The 20,185-nt window shown below is 46.3% G+C and overlaps 1 protein-coding gene across 2 annotated transcripts; it reads left to right on the top strand.

The window, feature by feature from the left end:
- Positions 1-806: 806 nt before the first annotated feature.
- EIF4E2 (eukaryotic translation initiation factor 4E family member 2) lies at positions 807-19,194 on the top strand. 2 transcript variants are annotated; one of them, XM_027647336.1, is made up of 8 exons: positions 807-900; positions 1,607-1,721; positions 2,958-3,092; positions 5,437-5,541; positions 8,404-8,556; positions 8,648-8,784; positions 16,146-16,224; positions 18,716-19,194. In XM_027647336.1, exons 1-7 carry the CDS (start codon positions 881-883, stop codon positions 16,189-16,191), a joined length of 711 nt encoding a protein of 236 aa, XP_027503137.1. In that variant the 5' UTR covers positions 807-880; the 3' UTR covers positions 16,192-16,224; positions 18,716-19,194. The 2 variants fall into 2 exon arrangements, with proteins under 2 accessions (XP_027503137.1, XP_027503138.1); XM_027647337.1 differs by lacking the exon at positions 16,146-16,224.
- The last annotated feature ends 991 nt before the right edge of the window (positions 19,195-20,185 follow it).

Raw genomic sequence — 20,185 nt, 5'->3', positions numbered from 1 at the left:
AGCTGTTTAGGATAAATGAATAAGTTTTAAGCAGAACGAGTTACACAGAGTTATAATACTGTGTGATTTATTATGCTTTTTGCTTTGCTTTACTTGCTTAGCATGAGCAGCTGGATTACACAGATGATGAATTTTGTATGACTCTCTCTCCACACCAAAAATTGGTGGAGAAACAGAATCAGTGAGAAATCCATTTACTAACTCTGCCAGATAGGAGAAATTATGGGTCAGATGCTCGCAAAGTACTGTGAGAAGATTCTGTGCTAATGGAGTAACATGGGGATGAATTCATAAAGTTCAAGGAGACGCTAGAGGAGGGACTATCTCCCTTGTCCTCTATATAAGGTGTCCGTTATCCTTTACTAACACTGCAGGCGTTGCAGGCTCTTTACAGGGACAGTGTTTTTCCCACTTTCTGTGCCACCCCTCACTGTGCATGAAGGGGATGGGGATGGCGGCCGGGATGGGGGTTGCATGTCACCACAGGAGGCAATTCGTGCAAATCCTTTGACGTGTAACTGTATCTACCAAAGCCAAATTAATTGTACGAATTATTTGTGAACCCGCTTTACAAATCACGAGGCTGCAGCCTGGCGCCAGCCGCGCCACACCCAACATGGCGGCTTTATTTTCCCCGCGCCACACGCAAGATGGCGGCTCCGACCCAGCGCCACACCCAAGATGGCGGCCCTGACCCTCAAGGGAGGTCCCTGCAGGGTGTTCCCTCCCTCCGCCCCGCCGTGCGCTGCACTGACGGCTCCGGGGGGAAACGCGGGCGGCTGTGTCCGCGCTGGCGGAAGCGGCGGAAGGTTTTGGCTGCCGGACCCAGCGGGGAGGAAGTCGCTGAGGCGGACGGGGGTGGCGGCGGTAGCGAGCGACGATGAACAACAAATTCGACGCGTGAGTGTCGTCCCCGGGTCCCCTGGTCGGCTCCTGGCGCGGGGTCCGCATGGCTCCGTGCCCCGCCGGCGCCTCCCGCCGCTGCCCCGGCGCCCCTCGGGCCAGACGCGATGAGTCACGGCGCCGCACAGCCCGGTCCCTGCAGCCGGGGCCCGGCCCGGCCCCGAGGGGGTGCGGGCCCGAGGGCTGGAGACCGTGAGACAGTGGCCGTCCCGCACCGGGGAGCCGCGGGCTGCCTCGTGGCCCCGCTTCGCGCTCGTCTTTTCCGGCGCTTGTCAGGGAATGGGCGGGCGGAGAGACTCGTGGGGTGCCGAGTGTGTGCTCGCCTGTGCCATGCTGAGAGGCGTGGGGAGCGGGGTGGGAGAGTCAGCAGAGTTACAGAGTTACAGTGACAGCTCTTCGTGTGGTCCCTCCCTAACAAGTCGCTGGGGTTTTCTGTGGCAGGTCAGTATCAGTAAAAATTACTTGAGTTTGTTCTAAAAAGCTATTTTGTTGCTCTCTTTAGCTAAAAAGTGTGTGCCCAAGATGCCTGTGATGGGCGCTGGCCATGCCAGGTAGAAGTAGTTTTTACTGTGTGGGCTGTCAAGTGCAGATTCCCAAACGCTGGGGGCCCTTGTGCCACAGAGGAGCTTTGAAGCAGAGATTGGCGTGAACCTTCCCAGCTGTGTGGTGCCAGACTGGCTTTCTTTGTCCTTTCCTTTACCAGATTGAAAGATGATGATAGTGGAGACCATGACCAGAATGAGGAGAATAACACACAGAAAGACAGTGAGAAGGAAAAGAATGATCGGGAGAAGCCACAGAGTACTACCAAGAGGAAGGTATGGTGCTGCCATCTGCAATCAGTCCACTGCCCGAGCCTGCTGTGGGAGTGCTAGAGAGTCAGCCCTCAGTTCAGGGTTGAAAAGAAAAATATGTCTTGGAGGGCTGTGGTCTCTAAACGCACTGTCACTGCTGTGATGAAGGCAGAGGCTATGTTAGACTTTCACAATTTGATGTAGCATTTGGAGGTCTGTATTCTGAGAAGTGAATACTCCCTTCACAAACACAGCTAGTACTCTGCGAGGCTTTTGAACAGGAATGAGAAATAAACCTTTGTTTTCCACCAAAAAAATTTTGGCAGAGGGTGTGGGGGGAGGACTGGTTGACAGGGCACTAGAGGCTTGCAGTTGGTTTACCCGGCAGTGATGAAATAACTCATAAGATGTGTCTCTGTGTGTGTATTGTAGCATGGTCAGGAAGGCATAGGGCGTATAATCTTGTTTTCAGGAAAGCTGCTCTGTCTAAAGTAATGCAATCCTTGTAAACTTGCAAGCGGAGAGAAGGGATTCAAGCCCAGGCAACCTGTAACAGTATCAAGTGATACAAGATAAGGGCTTTGGTTGGATTTTTCTCTGTAAGTTTCGACTCCTGGGTAATGAGCTCTCATTAGCCTCTTTTGTGATCATTAGAAGTCTTTTAAATCATTAATCAGTGCTTTGGAAATGGAAAAGTGATCGCTGCCCACTGCTGGGTTTTGCCAAAGCTGACAAAACGAGTTCCAAGATTAATTCTCCCAGAGCACTGGGGTGTTGGTTGCTTAAGGCAGTTGGTGTCACCAGACTTATAATTGCTTTTGAATCACAGATTAGTGTAAGTAGGGTTTGTCCTTCCCAGAGGGGAAGAGTGTCTTTTTTATTTTTTCTTGTTTTGGAAAAGCTCTTGCATTGCCCTTTTTGGTTTGTCTTTTTTTGCCTTGGAGACAGTTAAGGACTAAAGGGAAATTCAGTAGTGCTGCCTCTAATAGTTATAACCGCCACTTTTGTTGTGATGCTCTGCTTGGTTAAGTTATTCTTTCCTTAACCACCCCTGCACTGCAAATTTCCAATATTTCTGAACTAGCCTAATTGTTAGGCTGTTTTGGGCAATTAAGAGAGACAGAATTTTTCTGTAAGAACGAGGATCAGTTTGTTTATAAAACAGCAACATGTAGACTTCTGACGCTGCGGATGTAATTTTTTCCCTTCCCCTTTTAGAGGAGCATGTCAGGGGTAAGCCAGGCTCTTTCTGTCCTGCAGGCTGTTGTCCCCGGGCCAGCTGAGCACCCCTTGCAGTACAACTACACCTTCTGGTACTCCAGACGAACGCCCGGGCGGCCCACGAGCTCCCAGAGCTACGAGCAGAACATCAAACAGATCGGCACCTTTGCCTCCGTGAGTACACCCCTGTTGTCGTGGCTGGCTCAGTCCCTGTGTGAGGGGTGGGTGTGTGCACACACAGGCTGTGCTCTCGCTGTCAGGAGCAGGGGGCAGTGATGTGCCAAGACTTACAGATGAGCTCTTGAATTGCCTACAGCAGATGATGTGTCTTTAGCAGTTCTGCTCCGTGCTAGACCTCCGTGCCTGCAGTAATGGTGGCAGCTGGAATAATAATTGCAAAAAAAGAGAGCTCCCATGTAGGTCAAATGTGCTGGCTAGAGCAGGACTGGACAGGCCAGCAAGAAAGGAACAGCTTTTTTGGGTGTATGTGTGAAGCAAAGACTGTACAGTCCCCCTCATGCTTCCTGTATTCCCACCAAAAAGACTGTGTTTGGATCAGGCATCTGGCCTCTTGTATTTGCAAACACCTGGAGGCCTGTTGTCTGTCTGGAAGTGATGGACAAGGTGCAGTTTGGTGTTGCAGTGAAGTTCATTAAAAGGCAAACTGCTCTCCCTTTCCTCTTACATTCTTTGTGGTTGTTTATTCCTGGAATAAATTTGAGTGTGTCCTTGAAAGGCAGTGTTGGCTTGTTGTATGATACTGGGAATGCAAAACAGTCATGAAGAGCCCAAGATATATAAGCAAAATATGTCTCCCTTAAAATACTATTCTCAAAGTCAGGAAGTCTGTTGGCTGTTTTCTTTCTTGTTTTGTTTTTGTGGGTTTTTTTTTTTTTTTTTCCTTTTTTTTTTTTTTGATCTGGTATTTGTCGAGTTTTTTCAGGGTCCCATGTAAATGTTGATTTTGACCCCCAGTACATATCTTCTGTAATGGGAGAATTTGTAAAAATACCCCTTTATTCCTTCTGGAGACTGCATAAAAATATGCCCGTTAGAGCAGCTGGGTTGTGTTGTTGTATCCACAGAGGATAAGAGTGGGAAGAAGAGCCTGTTGTTGTGGGTAGTTGCTGCTCCTATTACCCTGCATGAGCAAGTGCTTTCAGTTCAGTGAATGAAAAATGCGGCTACTGCATGATGATCTAGTAATAACTTCTCACTCTGTTAAATCAGTGTAGACTTAACATTGATTTTTAGCTCCTTAGAGGAAAAATGTCACATATTCTTTTGTCTGCTCTTTGCTGCAAAGAATTTGTGGGTGCTGTTGTAGGCTGGAAGTGCTGTAGTTCTGTCAGGATGGAGAGAGACTGGCCAGCAGAGCTGGTAATGTGTTTGGTTCTAAATTCCGTTTAAGGAGAAGGAAGAGCAACCTTCAGAAGGAATTGCCTGAGCTAAGTCTGCGTTCAGATTTATTCATGGCTTCTTTAGAAAGCTCTAAAAGCTGTGAAATGTGAACCACTAGAGGGCATGTTCCCCCACTCTGGGAGTGCAATTTCCACACGGCATTTGGATGTGTCTGGCAAAAACAGATTGCTTCTGACCCCTCCTCAGCCTTGGTTCATAATTTTATTGGCTATAAAAGGGATGACAGAGGTCAGAGATTGGAGCAGAATTCCAACTGCTGACCGAGTCATTAAGGTCTCTGAAAAAGTACTTGGGGTGGTGTCTGACCCCTCCAGCTGCACTGCTGGTCTGCTTAATAACCATTGTCTTAAATGAGTAGAGTCCTCTTAAACTATGGAAATTAGTATAATGTCTTCCATTTTTTATTTTGTTCTAAAGATCTGTCTCTCTAAAATCCTTTCTTACTCAAAGATTCTCAAAGGATAAATTTTATTTTTAAGAATTATAAAAGATAACTCCCTTTCCTTGCAGTCAGATTGTCTGACCCAAGGATGCCAGAATGGAACTGGTCAAATGAAGTGGTCCAAGTGTACAGATCTTAAACTACCACCAGAGAATGTATTTTGTCTTAAAATCTGGATACAGTAAAATTAAATTTAAAAAAATGTCTCATTTGGATGCTCCTGCAGTCTCCATGGTCACAGAGAGCAGTGGTTATGCAGGGTGTGGAGGCTTGGCTGTAGCTGATGCATTTGACACATATCCAGTTGTTGAAAGTTTGGGCAGTAGGATTTACAAGATATGGAATTGGAACTGTTCTCCAGAGCAGCTGTTATCTTAGCGTGGATTTCTTCAGACAAACACCGTGTGACTTTAGAGGCACTTGTTGAATGTTTCAAGTGGTGATCTGGAAATGGAGCCAGTCAGAAACAGGCACCCAAGCTCTGATCCTACTGCTGCCTTATGTGTTTCCTAATCAACACCCTTGTGACAGGAGAGTACAACAGAAGAAGGGAAGGTTACTGGCCAGCTGGTGGAGAAATGGAAGCCTGTTTCTGTAGGAATCTGGACTGTGAACAGTTTGAGCAGCCTCATTGTGTGGTTCCTGTTGTTGCAGGTGGAGCAGTTCTGGCGGTTTTACAGTCACATGGTACGTCCTGGGGACCTGACAGGCCATAGTGACTTCCATCTTTTCAAAGAGGGCATCAAACCCATGTGGGAGGTGAGTTGGAGCTCTCATTTCTGCCTGAATATTTTCCCAGAGTATTTTGGAGGGAACCTTCTACAGTAAAAGGACTCTTGTCATTAAATGGCACTCCACTGGCTTCTTTTGGATGCAGTCCTTTCTTCAGGGTTTCCTGTTAACTTGTCCTGAGAGGTCTGTCCCATGTGACCTGGCAGTCCTGGGATGTGCTGCCAGAGAGGGAATGTGTGGGATTTGCTGGTTGCCACCCCCCACAAAGGTTGCTGAACTCTTTGCCTGTAGGTCCGCAGTGTTGCCTGGACCCCAGCTAAGCTCTGTGCCTCCCAATACAGACACTTGCCCCTTAGTGCCTCCAGTGACACCAGTGCAGGCCTTTCCTCTAGAAGGGTTGGACCTTTCTAAGTGGAATTCAACAAAGCTTATAAAAACCAACCCTGCTTTTTCAGTTAAGGAAGGCAGAGGTGCATGTGGTTAAAAGCCTACAGTTGCACATAGAGCTGGAAATGGAAAAACAACTTAGCCTTTTATTTGCCTTTTTTTTTTTTTTTGTTCCAAACTACTGAGCAAACTCAGTAGTTTGCTTCTTTTCCTATCCAAGTCTGTTAAAAAAATTTAAAAAAATCTTGGCCCAGTAAATCATTCTTCCAGTTCCTGGCCTGCTCCCAGCAGTGACCAATAGCATTCACAATATGAGAATTTTATGTGTTGCTCTGAAGTACCTAATTATACTGCTTGGTCCTGAGAAATTTATATGTGACCCTTGTTGGCAATTATTTTAAGCAAGGTGTTTTATAGCCAGTTACTGCAAATACAATTTATATAAAACGTTTAACCCTCCTTGGACTCCTGGTGATTCAGCTGCTCTGATAATGTGTCAACCAGAGAGTCCACAAGTTAATGATACCAGAATTTCTATAAAGCATTTCCCTGTAGCCATTTTAAGATGGAGGTGGAGAGATTCTTTTGTTTTTTTTTTTTTACTTGTGGCCCCACTCGCTTCTTGTATTTCTAGAAGAGGACCTGGGATCTCACTGCTGGCCTTCCCTTTGCTGCACGGTTTGTAGGGCTTTGTTTGTGCTTTTTCTCTTCCAAACCGGTCCTTAGTTATTCCCATTCTTGTAGGCACATATGTGTCTGTATGTAGCTGATCTTTTTCTGCATCCATCTGTGCCTTTTCTGGTAAAGTCAGAAGCACTAAGCATAATGTCCTCTGGTGATTTACTGGGCTGCAGATCATTGTTATTCTGGTAAAGGAAAATCAAATGCTTGACTGAACTGAAGCTTGTTTAACCTGAAAGAAAACTAACAGTAACCATAAAGCACATGATACAGCATCTGTCTCCCAATCACTGCTCTCTTCATAGCCTTGAACCTGCTTAAACCACCTTTGAGATATTTAGAGGAACATCACTCTCTCTTCTGATACCCACTAGTCATTGTGGAAAGCTTGAAGAGTTAAACCCAACTCCCAGCTTAAAGGCTAAAGTGTGATGTTCACGACTTGGAAAACAAGGACATTTAACTGAAAGTAGTTTGCATCTCATGGGAGTATGCCACATTCCCAGAACTTGTGTTGTTGAGGTTTGTCTGGAGCTGATGCTTTCCCCTTTCAGAGCAGGCTTTAGCACATACATGAAAACTAGGAGTCAGGTGAATGCTGCCATCATTCTGGCCCTTCCATGTTTCCTCAGGATTGCTTCATTAGCACTTGCTGTCTCAGCAGTGACCAATGAGAGCACACAAATGTTCGGTTTTATCTGAGCCCTAGAGAAGCTTTAAAGCTAAAATAAAGTTAATTTTATTTCATTAAGAAGGGTTGGGCTGCTTTGCCTGGCATCTTTGAGATGTGTCCCAACTTGGGAGAAGGGATTGCTGGTGATTTGACTATGGATGTCCTGTTTTCTGCAGTCCCCCTCTGTCATCCTTTGTTCTTCTCTGTGTCTGTTCTATACCTGTCTTCCCTTCCACTTCCTAACTGCCACCTCTTTGACTTGTTCCTACCTCTCTGTCTTCAGCTTTGGATGGAATTTGTTCCCCCCTCATCTTGTAAGATTTCCAAGCTACAGTGTTGTACAAGACAATGCCACAGTGTTCTGCACAGAGGAGAAGCTGTTTGACACAGCTCTATGTTCTGGGGAGCAGGGGAGGCTGTAGCAGTTTCCAGCTGATTATCAGGTGCAAAATACAGATTCACAATATTTAGGTGACAGACTGGGTGCTTAGCATAAATTTTTTCTTTTACTCTCTCCCTTCATTTTTGGTTATTTCCCTTGGTCACCACAGCCTGCAACAAACATTCAGCTGTATGATGTGTGATACTGTCAGTGGTTCCCAGAGAACAAACTGGTTCCTTCTTGTGAGCCCATTCCTAGAAATGTGGAAGGAAAATGTTTGTCTACTTTTTGCTTGCTTTTAAATATCACTTTGAAAACTCTTTCCTGAGCTTCCATGTTCTATGATGAGGGATTTCTCCTGTTTTACAAGCAGAACTACATATACAGGGAATTAGACAAATGGGGAATCAATCTTAGTTTTAGGAATAGTTTTAAGGTCCTTTCCTCTGGATCTGTGTGTAGATTGGTAGGCTGGTGTTAGTCTTTGCTAGTGAAATCAAAACACTAGAGCTCAAGTCTTCAGAGAATAGAGCTTTATCTGGAATGCTGAGAGCCATTGTTTCAAATACTTCGTATTCAAAGTAAGTCTTTTGCCTCTGTCTCTGCTTGTCTGGGGGAGAAGTGAAATGCTTTTGCTTGAAAATACCTCCGTTCTGTCCCTTGCCCCACCCAATCAATATCTGCTCCTATTTGTGGCTCTGCTGCCTTATGGGTAGTAGAAAAATAGCTCGAAGAAAACAAATCAATTTCTTGCCCCTCTTGCTAGGATGATGCCAACAAAAACGGTGGTAAATGGATTATCCGTCTGCGGAAGGGCTTAGCGTCGCGATGCTGGGAGAATCTCATTCTGGCCATGCTGGGAGAACAGTTTATGGTGGGGGAAGAAATCTGCGGGGCGGTCGTCTCTGTCCGATTCCAGGTAAGTGCTTTTGAGGGCTGGCACGTGCTCCTGTTTGACGGGGCTGCAGAAAGTGCATCCACCTGCCCACCCCTCCCGTGCTGTTCCGCAGGAGGACATTATCTCCATATGGAACAAGACAGCCAGCGACCAGGCCACGACAGCGCGGATACGCGACACGTTACGAAGAGTGCTCAACCTACCTCCCAACACCATCATGGAATACAAAACCCACACCGATAGCATCAAGTATGTGTGGGGGCAGGGGGGGTGCTGCAGGTCGCACGTGTTGCTTGAGTCAGCGCGGGTGGCAGGGACTGAGAGAAGTGCTCGTGTGCCTTAGGGCTGTTCCCTGCAAACAGCAGCAGTTGTTGCCAGCACGCTTTGAAAGCCAAGTACCTGTGATGTTATCGTGCTGTTGTTAGGGACTTCTGGTTCTAACAGCAAAAGCTTATTTTTTTAAGTGTGTAGTCCAGGGGTATTTCAGCAATCCACCCAGCCTGTCACCTGGGCGATCGGCAGCCCAGGGTGGGACTGTGGCCTGATGTATTCAAAGACAAGATTGCAGTGGGGGGGGACAACGAGATCATTTGAATAAAAAGAGATTCTGGGGAATAAAGTGCAGAAGCTAACGGGGATTTATAGTGCCATTAGACTTATAAATGGTCTTGGGAAAGTGCTGTGTGAATTTACAGTGCTGTACAAATGATTTCTAATCATAATAAACGTCGTATATTAAGTCTTCCAGGCCCTGGTGACAGAGGCTCTTTAACAAGACTAGAAGATCACGGTACACAGAGAGGACAGCTGTATTTTTAAATAAATGTGTTAGAGCTTACCATACCAGGCCATTCAGGGTGACTTTTATTTTCCACAAAGTGACGCAAAATTGCATATATAGGTATTAGTTAGAGGTGAGTTATGTAATTTTTTTCTTTTTTTTTTCTTCAGTTTTATAAACCAATACACTGATTAGGTCATATTGGTTAAATTAACACTTGAAAAGGTGCACCTGGAAAAAGTGAAACAAATTAATAAGACACTGATAGGGCAATGAGCTTTCTAATCTAGCTTGTAATCAGGGTGCCAAGTAGTTTTCATGACTTCCTTTCATTATGATGGCTTGTTGTTTCCACGTAATCACCCTGTCATCAGTGTGCTGTCCGACAGTTTGGTGACATCAGTCTTGGTTTTAGCAGACAGCTGGCTGCTGGTTGTGGCCAGTTTTGAGTGTGGGTAAATTAGTAATTATACAAAGATCTTGCTGGAACAGCCTGTAGGCATCTAGTGTTCCATGTGGCCCTCCCTCCTGAGTGTGTGGGAAAGAGGAGGGAAGGAGATGATTTTTTTTCCATGACTTTGCCAGTAACATTTCTCATGCACTTTCTGCCAGGAGAGGGCACTATGGGCTCTCTGTCCATGTTGGGAAATAGCGAAGTGCTCTCGTGGACACTCAGCAGAGTATTTTACTCTTGTTCAGCAGCAGCAGACTGCAGACTGGTGATGTGGCTTTGTGGTGAGAGGAAGGAGGTGTTTGACTTCTCTAAGTCTCTGCAGGGAAAGCTGTGTATGGAGCCAGCTGTCCTAAGTTGTTGTGGTGGTTCATGTAGCAAAAGTAGAATGGGAATGTTGTGGCCTTTCTCTTTTACGCTATTGCCACCAGCACTTTGTAGCACAGAAAAGGCTGCTGTAGCAATGTTTGTAACTGCTCTTGCTCTGGCAGGTGTCAGGCCTTGAGTGATGGTGCATCCAGCAGTGTGGCCTTATTTCTCTACACCAGTGTAACATGTTGTGCTTCCTGCCCTCTCTTCCTGCATAGCATCCAAGCTTCATTTTGTGTTGCTGATGTATGGTGCAAAACAAGCTTGTGTGAGAATAACAGGTGTTTGGGGTATCAAGTTTAGTAGTTCAGATTACAGCTGGGAGCAGTTCTTAAACAGAGGCCAACTGGCTCGTCTCCCACTCATTCTTCTGTGGGTAGGAGGGTTAGACAGAAGCTGGTTTGATGGTGTCCTAGTCAGGTAGATCTAAGCAATTAACCTTTTGCCATGTAGGGCATCAAAAAAGCCCCTATTTTCCCATTGCCTTGCTTGAGCTGCAGCAGTCTGATTGCAGTGCTGTCCAACATCCCCTTCAAACGGCACTGGTGTAAATTCAGAGCAGAACTGCTGTCAGTGGATTTTCTGTGTAGTGATGCACAGACTGACCTCTTATGCCTCCCTTGCCTGGTACCAGCAGGCAGCAAAGGGGCAGCAGCTGCAGAGAAGTGACGGTGGCTGCTTTGTGACAGAGAAGAGCAGGACAGCCCCAGCTTTCAGTCTGATTCTGCTTGGCTTCTCTTCATGTCATTAAGGTTCTCTCACTAATGAAGAATCTCTTGTGTAACTAGTTCCATCCTCCATAAAATCTGGCTCCTTTTCCTCACCCATCTATCAAGCCTTGTTGAAATACTGTCCGTCATGAATAAACTCCACTTATGCTGCACATGTACCATGTGATTTATGACTCGGGAGGGCTTTCTAGCCAGCACTCTATATTCACACTCTGGCTGTGTTTCATGAAGAGCTCTAATGGAAGAGCTGTGCTGTAGGCTTTGTCAGGGCTGCCTTTTGAGGGGGGGGGCTTGTGGCATTTTTCATTTGTATGGGCTGCATCTCTCCGCTAGAGCTCTGCTCATGTGCAGGGTTTGATTGGCATTGATTGTGCTTCAGGGAAGGGAGCACGCTTAGTGAGAAAAGAGCAGGCGTTTCTCAAAACCTTGACTTTTAGGTGGTGAATTGACCTGGATTAGCTTTTGACACACTGTAAATGAACACTTCTGTAGAAATTACTAGCATGCCCCTCACTGTGGAACCTGAGCCCTGTGTTTCAGGTTTTATATATTCCTTTTGTGATGATGCATTTCATATTAAATCATTTTTAGACACCATTTTTCATGAGTTGTCAGTGAGGCTGCAGCCCCTTTTGTTTCAGAAAGCAGCAGTGCTGCCAAGTGGCATCTGAAAAGTACCTGTTGCATCACAGCTATTCCAAGGAGCTGTTCTGCATTGTCCTTCCCGCTCTCAGTGATGGGGCTTGTGCATTTAGCTAGATAAGCAGATCTTTCATTGCAATTTTCCTGTGTTTGTCCTTTCTCTTGCTTGTGATATTGACAAGCTGCCTAAATCCCAGCGAGTGGAAGGGTCAGCTTAGTCTGTATGAGTTTCCAATCTTGCTAGGAGAGCTAGAACAATCTCTTGGACTCTGTTTAATTCCAAGGGATTTATAGTACCTTAGACGTTACAGTGCTGAGCACCTGAAGAGTACATATGTGACATTTTGTGGGCTGCCTTGTTTCAGTAGCTGGAGAGAAATCACTTCTCTTTGTTCCCTCAGAGGTGGACTGAGAGAGGTGCACACGGATGCAGTGAACCACTTCATGGGCTCTGTTCATCAGCGTTGTTAACCTTGGAGGTGACAAGGTCCAGAAGTGACAGTGGGTTATGGACAGTGGTACTTCCTGTGGTTTGGAATCAAAGAAAAAAACCCCAACCTCTTTTGCTGCCATAGGAGGGGCACTGTGCTTTTTTGAAAGCAGGATATTTCCAGGCACAGCCTGGCAATGTCTCACTGAAGCCACTGAAAACAATCAGGTGTCTGTAGTCAGTGAACTGCAGTTCAGAGAGGGGTGGAAGGGAAGTGAACACTGTAATATTTGACTTTTGAGCACTGCAGCATGAAGTTCTTGTCTGTCTTGCATACACCTTTGCCCTTCCTGGGGTAATCAGCCTTTCTTTTCTGCACTGATAACTGTGTGGTCAGTGACCATCTCCTGTGGTGAGAGCTCTCACCCACAGTACCATCCAGGAATCCCAGGCAGATTCAGCAACATTGCTTCCTATACCGGGAGGGAGCAGACCGGTGGCCATCAGCAGGCTGCCACTGAGAGGGCTGGTCCAGAAATGTTTTGGTTGCTGTGTGACGTTATGGATCGTCCTGTCAGCTCTAAAGCAAGGCTGCTTTTTCTGAAAACAAAGCTTCAGTTATTCGTAAGTGCCTGCTGCAGTGAGAGCTGAGCAGGGTATGAAACTATCCTTTCCTTTCAAAGTCACCACTGATAACTAATGGGATGGCTCGAGTAAATGAGAAGAATAGTTGATCTTAATAGAGCTGGCACTGGGTTCATTTCACTGCAGGCAGTTGGAGGAAATGGCCTCAGACTGTTTTAGCTACCAAACAAGCAGATACCCTATGAAGGGAATAAGGGTGTGGACTGTAAGAAGACCAGAGGGTTGAGGTTCTCAGGACAAAAAAAGTGAGAAATGACAAAAAAAGTGACAAGGAAGAGAAATACCCGTGGAAGTGGCAGATGTTGGGCAAGAAGATCAGTGTTTGTGAGACAGTCAGCTGATGGTAGAGTTCTTGTGAGGTCTCCCTTGTCACAGCAGAGTACAGCTAATTCTATAACTGTTACGGTTTTATAGCACTGGTCTCCATTTGCTTGCCAATTTGCAAAACCTTGGGAGAACTCCTCAGTATTGCTGTCCTGCTTGTGTCACCTGTGCCTTTGACTGTGTCTTAAATGATGTGTGCAGGGTTAACCTTGTCTAAAGTTAGATGGTTGCCCAGTGGGACCCTTACACACTGTCTGATGCCTGTCAGGGAAAGGCAGGTTGCCTTGGGTCTTGCCAGTCTGGAGAGCTGCATTTCACCCTCATTCCTTCAAGTCTGAGAGCAGGAATAAAATCTAGAGGAGAGCAGTGAGGTTCCAGATCTGATAGCTGTCCTCTTCTCCCAAGTCTCTGCAGTTCTGGCTTAATTCATTTATCGCTCCATTCTCCAATTCCAGTAATGTTTCCAGGTGCTGCAAGTCTAAGAGCACTTCTATAGACCCGGGCTTTGAATTGATGGATTCATTGATTCGTTCTCCATCACTCATAGTATGCTTTATTTAGAAGTGCATGACTTTGTGAAAGGCTTCCTTATCTTGGTGGCCTGTCTCTTACCAAAGAAGTGACAGTTCAGTTTTGTTCATTTGGAAGTCATGATGGCTTCTCTATTTGCCTTTGCTACAGATACTGCCAGGTAGGTGAAAGAATTATATCAGGCTAGGAGACTATCCTAGGTTATTTTTTTTAAAAGCTGTTAGTCACAAAGTGTTTGTCTGGCTGTGAAGAAATCCCAAGGGGAGCACCTAGGAAGAGGCTGTGCTGCCCTGGACACCTGCAGAGCGTAACGAGCAGTCAGTGTGCTGGGAGGTTGCATGTGGGCTGCCAGAAGGATCAGACCTTCGTGCCTGTTGTGAGGTGCATGAGTGCACTATGAACTCTCTGAATCCTCTTTGAGCTGGGGAAACTGCTGTGACGTACAGACTGAAGGTGGTTGGAGAAAACAGCTAGTGCGGCTTGCACAATGGTGATTTGGAAAGTCCGTTCAAGTGGCTGTGTCTGTTCTGTTCTTCCTCTTTTTGCTGGAGCCTTCCTCTTTTTTTTTTCTTTTTTTCTTTTTGTGAGGAGATAGTGGCTCTTTTTTGCATTTTTTTTTTCTCCAGCTTACTTGCTGAGGATAAAGGGAACCCTGCCTAGGTCCTGACCCTCGGCAGTGGGAAGTTTCAGCAGTTGTGGGTCAGGAATGAGTGTGGAAGAACAGCACTGGCTGACTTTATTTAGCCTGCTAATGTTTCCATTTCCCATCTGTTCAGTGGGAATAATCTAAGTGTTGGGGATCAATTCACTGAGTATTTGATCGCTGCACAGACAGTACGGCAATAAGGTACTAAAAATGTCTATACATAAAAATAACCTCTTAGTCTCTCTGGCACTGTGCCTTTGGCATGTCACAGGTCGTAAAGATTCTGCCAGGCGGACTGAACTGGCAGCCTTGTTGGGTGTGGGATGGAGAGCAGTTCACTCTGCTAGCATAGCTTAGGTACGTCAGGGCGGACACATCCTGGTGGATTTTTTCAGTCAAGTCAGCAGATAGTTGGAGTCATTAGTACTATAATATGTATGAGGGTCTTGGCTTAAGAATTCTTGGCTGGATAAGCTTTTTCTCTACATCTGTGAGGACTTGGCAGATGAAGGACTGTGTGCATGATGTTATTGGGCTGTTGGAACAGGGAACTCCTTAGTTTGAAAGGGGTAATAAATTATTGATTTTGTTGACAGATAATCTGTCCTTGTGTCCCTCCTGCTGAGAACAGAAGTTACAAGTTTGGGGAGGACTATGGGACAGGAAAAAGAGAAGATGTGATTGTGGATGATGGGAATGTGGCAGAAATATGAGGCCTGGGAGATTGGAGGGAAGACATGAAGGTGGAGACCTTTTGACAAGGCTGGAGATGTGCAAAGCCTTCCAACCCATATTCAGCAGCTAAGAGGGCTTCATATCCAGAGTTTCTCTTCTCCCTAACTTTCTTCTGGAGAGACACAGTTGTACCCACAATGTCTCTGTGTTTATTTGGGCTATGATTTTGCTGGGAAAGAGCATAAGACACTGAGCTGCTTTTGCAAATGCTGATTTGGAGCTTGATTCTGAGGCTCATGGAAGAGCCAGTCTGGTGGTCTGGTTTTGGCACAGATGCTGACTAACCCAGGGTTTCCATTTCTGGAATCTCCTCTTGTGTTGCAGTGGCCTGATGAGGCAATGCACAAAACAAAATGTGAGGTAGCTGGTAAGTACCAACAACAAAATCTGCAGAGTGATCTGAGTTTATGGTTGACCTGGGTTTACTTGAAGGTCCCTGCAGCTCCATTGGAATCTGTGGATTCAGAAAATGGCTTGGCATGTGCTGTAGGCATCAGTACTGTTTTGCTGGGCATGGAGAACTATGAGGTTCTTTGATGTCTCTGATCCCAGAAGGTAATAGTCACGTTCACATTAACCTCAGCATCTTTTTCCTGAGAGGGCTTTCAGTATGCTGCCTTCGTAAAACCGACAGCAATTTCTCAGTCTGCTAACTTCATCTGTCAGTAACGTTCTCCACCAGGGAATGCAGCGTTAGGCCTGTCCCTCCAACTTACCTGAAAACATTTTTGTTTCAAATGGCTGTGATGTTTTTATTGGGTTGTCATTAACAATGCAGGTTTACAATAGGAAATGAGACTTTCTAATAACAATTGGATTCTGCTGCCTGATTGAAGAATTTCGTAATAACTAAGCCATGTGGCATTAAAAGAAGCCCTTTTTGGGGGGATTACCTGCATATGCAGTATGTGGTAAAGCACGAGGCCCGTAACTGGCTGAGTTTAACCAGCCAAGGAATGTGATAATCCTCCAGGAAGATGTAACATTGGCTATTTTATTAGCAGTAGGAAATGGATATTCCATTTGTGACTAGGAAGGTCATACCTGTCTCTGGGTATTAATGTGGCTTTATCACCAGCAGCCAGTGGGAACGCTTCATGTCTGTGCAGAACGCTAAAGCTGCCTCGCGCTGTCAGATGTTTGGCTGGGTTTTAAGGATGCTTCTATCCACTAGGGCTATCAGAGAATATTGCCTTGCTCTCTGAAGACAAGTGCCTTTCAAACGCCATTGAATGTTTCTGCTCTCGTTAAAAGTTAAGAAGCCTTTGATCTGAAGTGCTATTTTTTGTTTTTTATTTCATTTTTTTTTCCCTCTGGCTTGCCAGGGCCTGGGAGGAGTTTCATGGCCTGGTGAACAGCAGTGGCCGCTGATCGAACGCTCCCCCTCCCTCTGTCACACCCAGGGTAGGGCCTCATCTTTTTTCCTATGTGACTTCATAGCATACCTCTCAGCTTCCAACCTCCTTCCTGTGGGCTGGCATGTTCTCTTGCCTTATGGGCCCAATGGTGGGCCCATTCTGCTATTCATTCTTTCTCAAAGATCAAAATGATTTTTTAAATTTATTTTTTTTGACCGGACCACCAGCATTTTATGTTGTGCTCTTTTGCTGGGTGCTATATTGCTGATGTGTCCTTCCTCTGTGTGAGGCACTTGCCTCACCAGACCTGGTCCCAGGAGGCTGAGAGGTATGTCTTCAGCTTGGGTGTGTTGCCTAGGGTTGACTGTAAGCAGGTATGGAGTGGTAAATGAATCCTAAGCACATCCAGGTGATGGACACAGAGAGACACCTAGAGCTTGACATACTGCCTTTTCTCTTAACAGTGGGTTGGAGCAGAATAAATTAGTGGTCAATAAAAACTTGTTTAGAAAGGACACAGAGTAACTATTATATGTAGAAATAAGGTTGTGGGTAATGAGAAGACCACCAGCTACCGCTGGTAGTGGCAGCCGAGATGTGCAGAGAAAATAGCCAAGGTGAGCTCAGGGCAGCTGGGAGCCTTGTAGCTCGGGTTGTTTTTCCCCTCCAGTGCCCACTTCCCTGATGGCAGGCCCTTTCCTTAAAAAGGGCCAGCAAGAAGGCTGGCCATGAGAGTTGCATTTGGTAGTAGCCAAGTGGGATCACTGCACTGCTGAGTGCCAGAGCAGAGGAATCCGGTGGAAGGAAGCATTTACATTCCTGGGCAGTGGTATGCAGCTGCTCCAACACAGCTGAGCTCTGAGGAGCCGCTTGGGATCCCAAAACCTCCCCCAACAGTGTTGAGCAAGCAGTGTTCCCATAGCTTGCTCCAAAGTCATGGGTGAAAATCTCTCTCTCTCCTCACAGGTTTGGCTTTTTGTGAGGATCAGTGGTTACAAAATGTTATACAGACCCTTAGTAGTGTTGCTATTGTTAGATGACATTCAGGTGACCTTCCAGAAGAGGAAACCAGCTCACTTGATGAAACGTCAGCCTCTGAAGGCAGTAAATGTGCCAAGGGTATAGGAGAGCAGTAGCAGAGTTGATTTAGCTCTCAGCTGTATTGGGTTGCCTGTGCTGAGCAAGGATGATCAGAGGGCCTGGAACACCCCAGTAAAGGCAAAAGAAGAGGAAATGTCCAAGAACTGACCAAAGTGTGCTGTCATGAGTGACAGATGGCATGTGTGAAAGTCCAGTATGGGATAGAAAGCCAAACCACTGTTGCAAATTAACCGGAATCCAGTTAATGAATCCTGAATCATGTTCCCAAATGGCAGCACAACCTACTTTGCTGGCAAGTGCGAAGGTGAACCCTAGTCTTCTACAGATGGCCTCCAGCATGGTTTTTGCTGTCATGTCATACCAAAGTAACTTTTTTAACTCTACAAAGTGTTTTTCACTTCCTTCTGCACTTCCAGCTCCTGAGCCCACCTCCTGGAGGTGTTCCAGTCTGCACTGTGCTGTGCTGGTACAGCTGCCGTGCAGCTCCTAGCAGCACACAAGGGTTTAAAGGATTTCACAGTCCTGCAGAGCACCTTGCTACCGAAGCTGCTGCCTTTGCTCTTCAGCCCAGCTCTGCCTGTTCGGTCTGGTTTGTGTTGGGGCATCCCAAGGTGTTTGGTTTGGGCACTTTACTGCTCTGTTCCTGTTTATGGGAATAGCTGCCAAACCTATCCTCTCAAAGTAATTGTAATCTCATTTGTTTCCAACACACCACGTCTCTGTTAATGTGTAAATACGCTTTGCCTGTTGCTGCTGCTCCGAGGCTGGCAGTGAGCATTCACACAGGTTTGTGTAACCCCATCTTCCATTGCTGCCCCGTGCTGCAGGTCTATAGAGGAAGGCTGTAGACCAGCAGTCCTTTCATTGTCAGTAGCCCCTGTGACTCATGGCTGTACTCATGTGAGTAGAAGCTGCTGAAGAAACTCTTCATTTTAAAATTGAGAGAAACGCCCTTGTCAGATTAGATATTCTTTTAAGGTAGTAGAGACCAGGGAGCTAAATTCGTTGACAGTATGATTAAATACGAGGGACAGAGGCAGGAAGAGGTTGGTCTGACGGTATATTTGTGCTCCAAGCAGAATCCCTGAAATCAAATGTTTGGTAAGGAAGAGACTTTGCAAGTTGTTTAAACAACAGAATCCATCAGGGAGGTTGCCAGATTCTATTATATGCTTTGCTCACATGAGATGACACTTCTTTCTTGTCATTGAGTGGGGATAAACCAGGATCTCCCGCTGTTCCAAGTGTTCTGGAGTGACAGGTTGACTTGTGTGAAAAGTCTCAAGTTAGGAAGCAGATCTGCATAGGAGGTTTAATGAGCATTTGAGTGACATACTGGGATGGCAACACTGATAGCTTTGGTGGGTAGAATGGGGAGGTGCTGTGATCTGAAGGAATGCACATCTCTTAACCTCTTTCTTCTCTCTGTTTTCCAGGGATAATTCAAGCTTTCGAAACACAAAAATCACATTGTGAGAACAAGAGTTGGCACTAAGCTCCTCTCTCCATGTTGAAAGCACTGAGGGGTCTCTACCAGTGCCCTCGACCTCTGAAGGGACTCATGGGCCACTCTCGCACTCCTCCCTGGAGGAAGGATCCATCAAGCCCTCCAACAGCGGTGACAATAGAGGCCGATTTTGTCTTACACAAACTTTTTTTAGCAGTGGGGCGGGAGGCCAGCCTTTCAATTAGCAGCGTGCCCTTGGGGCCGCATCTTGCAGCACTTTCCTCTCTTTCTCTACATGGCATGCAGGATCTCTGGGATTCTGCCTCAACATCGGAGCCTTTTGCTGAGGGATACCAGTATTATAAATCTCTCTGCAGCTGGGCGGAGCATCCCAGTTGAGAGTCAGCCCTGTGGTTTTCAAATGCCCCTTTTCAGTTCTGCCAATAAATTATTGGGTCTCTTTGTTTCTTTCAGTCTCTTTTTTTTTTTTTTTTTTTTTACTCTGTCTGAAATTTGGTGGAGTGATATTTCTGTAGGCAAATCCACAGGCCTGCTTCTGCAAGCTCCATGAAGCATCTTCCCCTGAGCTGCCCACCTGCATGAAGCTGCAGAGCACCCCAAGTGCAAGTGGTGGCCAAACTTTGCTGTATTTGTGGAGATATGTGAGCAGAGGGGTTAGAGATGTACCATCTTGCTTAAAAAAATGAGATATTTCCTTTGTCTTTGGCTCTTCTTCATCCTCCTGGGTTAGCAGTGCCTTATTTGTTGGGAAGAGGAATCTGAGCTTCCCTTAAACTAAGACAAAGAGACGTTTGGTGTCAGTTGCCTTGACTCTGACTGTTGTGGTGGAGAGCCAGCAGTGCTGCCCTGTGCTGGATCCAGGGAGAGGCTGAATTTGGGCCAAGCCCATTTCTGGGGTGCACTGGGGTTTGCAAGTCTCTGTGCACTTGGGAAACTGGGTCCCCACTGGGTGTAGCAGAAGAGGGGGATGGCCCAGGCTGCTGCTCATAGCTGCGTGACAGCTGTGACCAGAACAGGGGTTGTGAGTGACCCCCTGTCCTCTGGGGTGAGGCTGGAATGAGGGGTTGTTGCCTGGAAAGCCAGCATGGCTGCAATTTGGATGCCACGGAAACAATAGGAGCTAATTATTTCCTCTGATTCTGCTTGACTACAACACTAATTGTACTCATTAACAGCTTCAGCCTTTTCCCCTTTTCCTTGGGGAATCGCACAATTGCCTTTCATTTTTAATAGAGCCTTTGCATTGGGCCCAGGAGGGGAGTCTGTAACCAGTGCTGGGGCACATCTCCTGCCCCACGTGCTCTGCACAGTCCCCCAGGAGAAGGGGCTGTTTGGGCCAGTTTGGTCGTGACTGCAGAACTATCAGACTATGTCTGGGACAATTACCAGCCCTGGAGACTGAGAGACCTTCAACCTCGACTCCAATTGCAAATTCCTT

This window comes from Corapipo altera, unplaced genomic scaffold, assembly GCF_003945725.1.
Source record: "Corapipo altera isolate COAL_440 unplaced genomic scaffold, ASM394572v1 113, whole genome shotgun sequence".
NCBI classification, from domain to species: Eukaryota; Metazoa; Chordata; class Aves; order Passeriformes; family Pipridae; genus Corapipo; species Corapipo altera.
This window is presented reverse-complemented; position numbering and strand designations above follow the sequence as displayed.

Coding starts and splice junctions, on each gene's coding strand:
- EIF4E2 (XM_027647336.1), top strand. CDS start 881: ATGAACAACAAATTCGACGC. Junction 901..1,606: donor ATGAACAACAAATTCGACGC/GTGAGTGTCGTC, acceptor TTCCTTTACCAG/ATTGAAAGATGATGATAGTG. Junction 1,722..2,957: donor AGAGTACTACCAAGAGGAAG/GTATGGTGCTGC, acceptor TCTGTCCTGCAG/GCTGTTGTCCCCGGGCCAGC.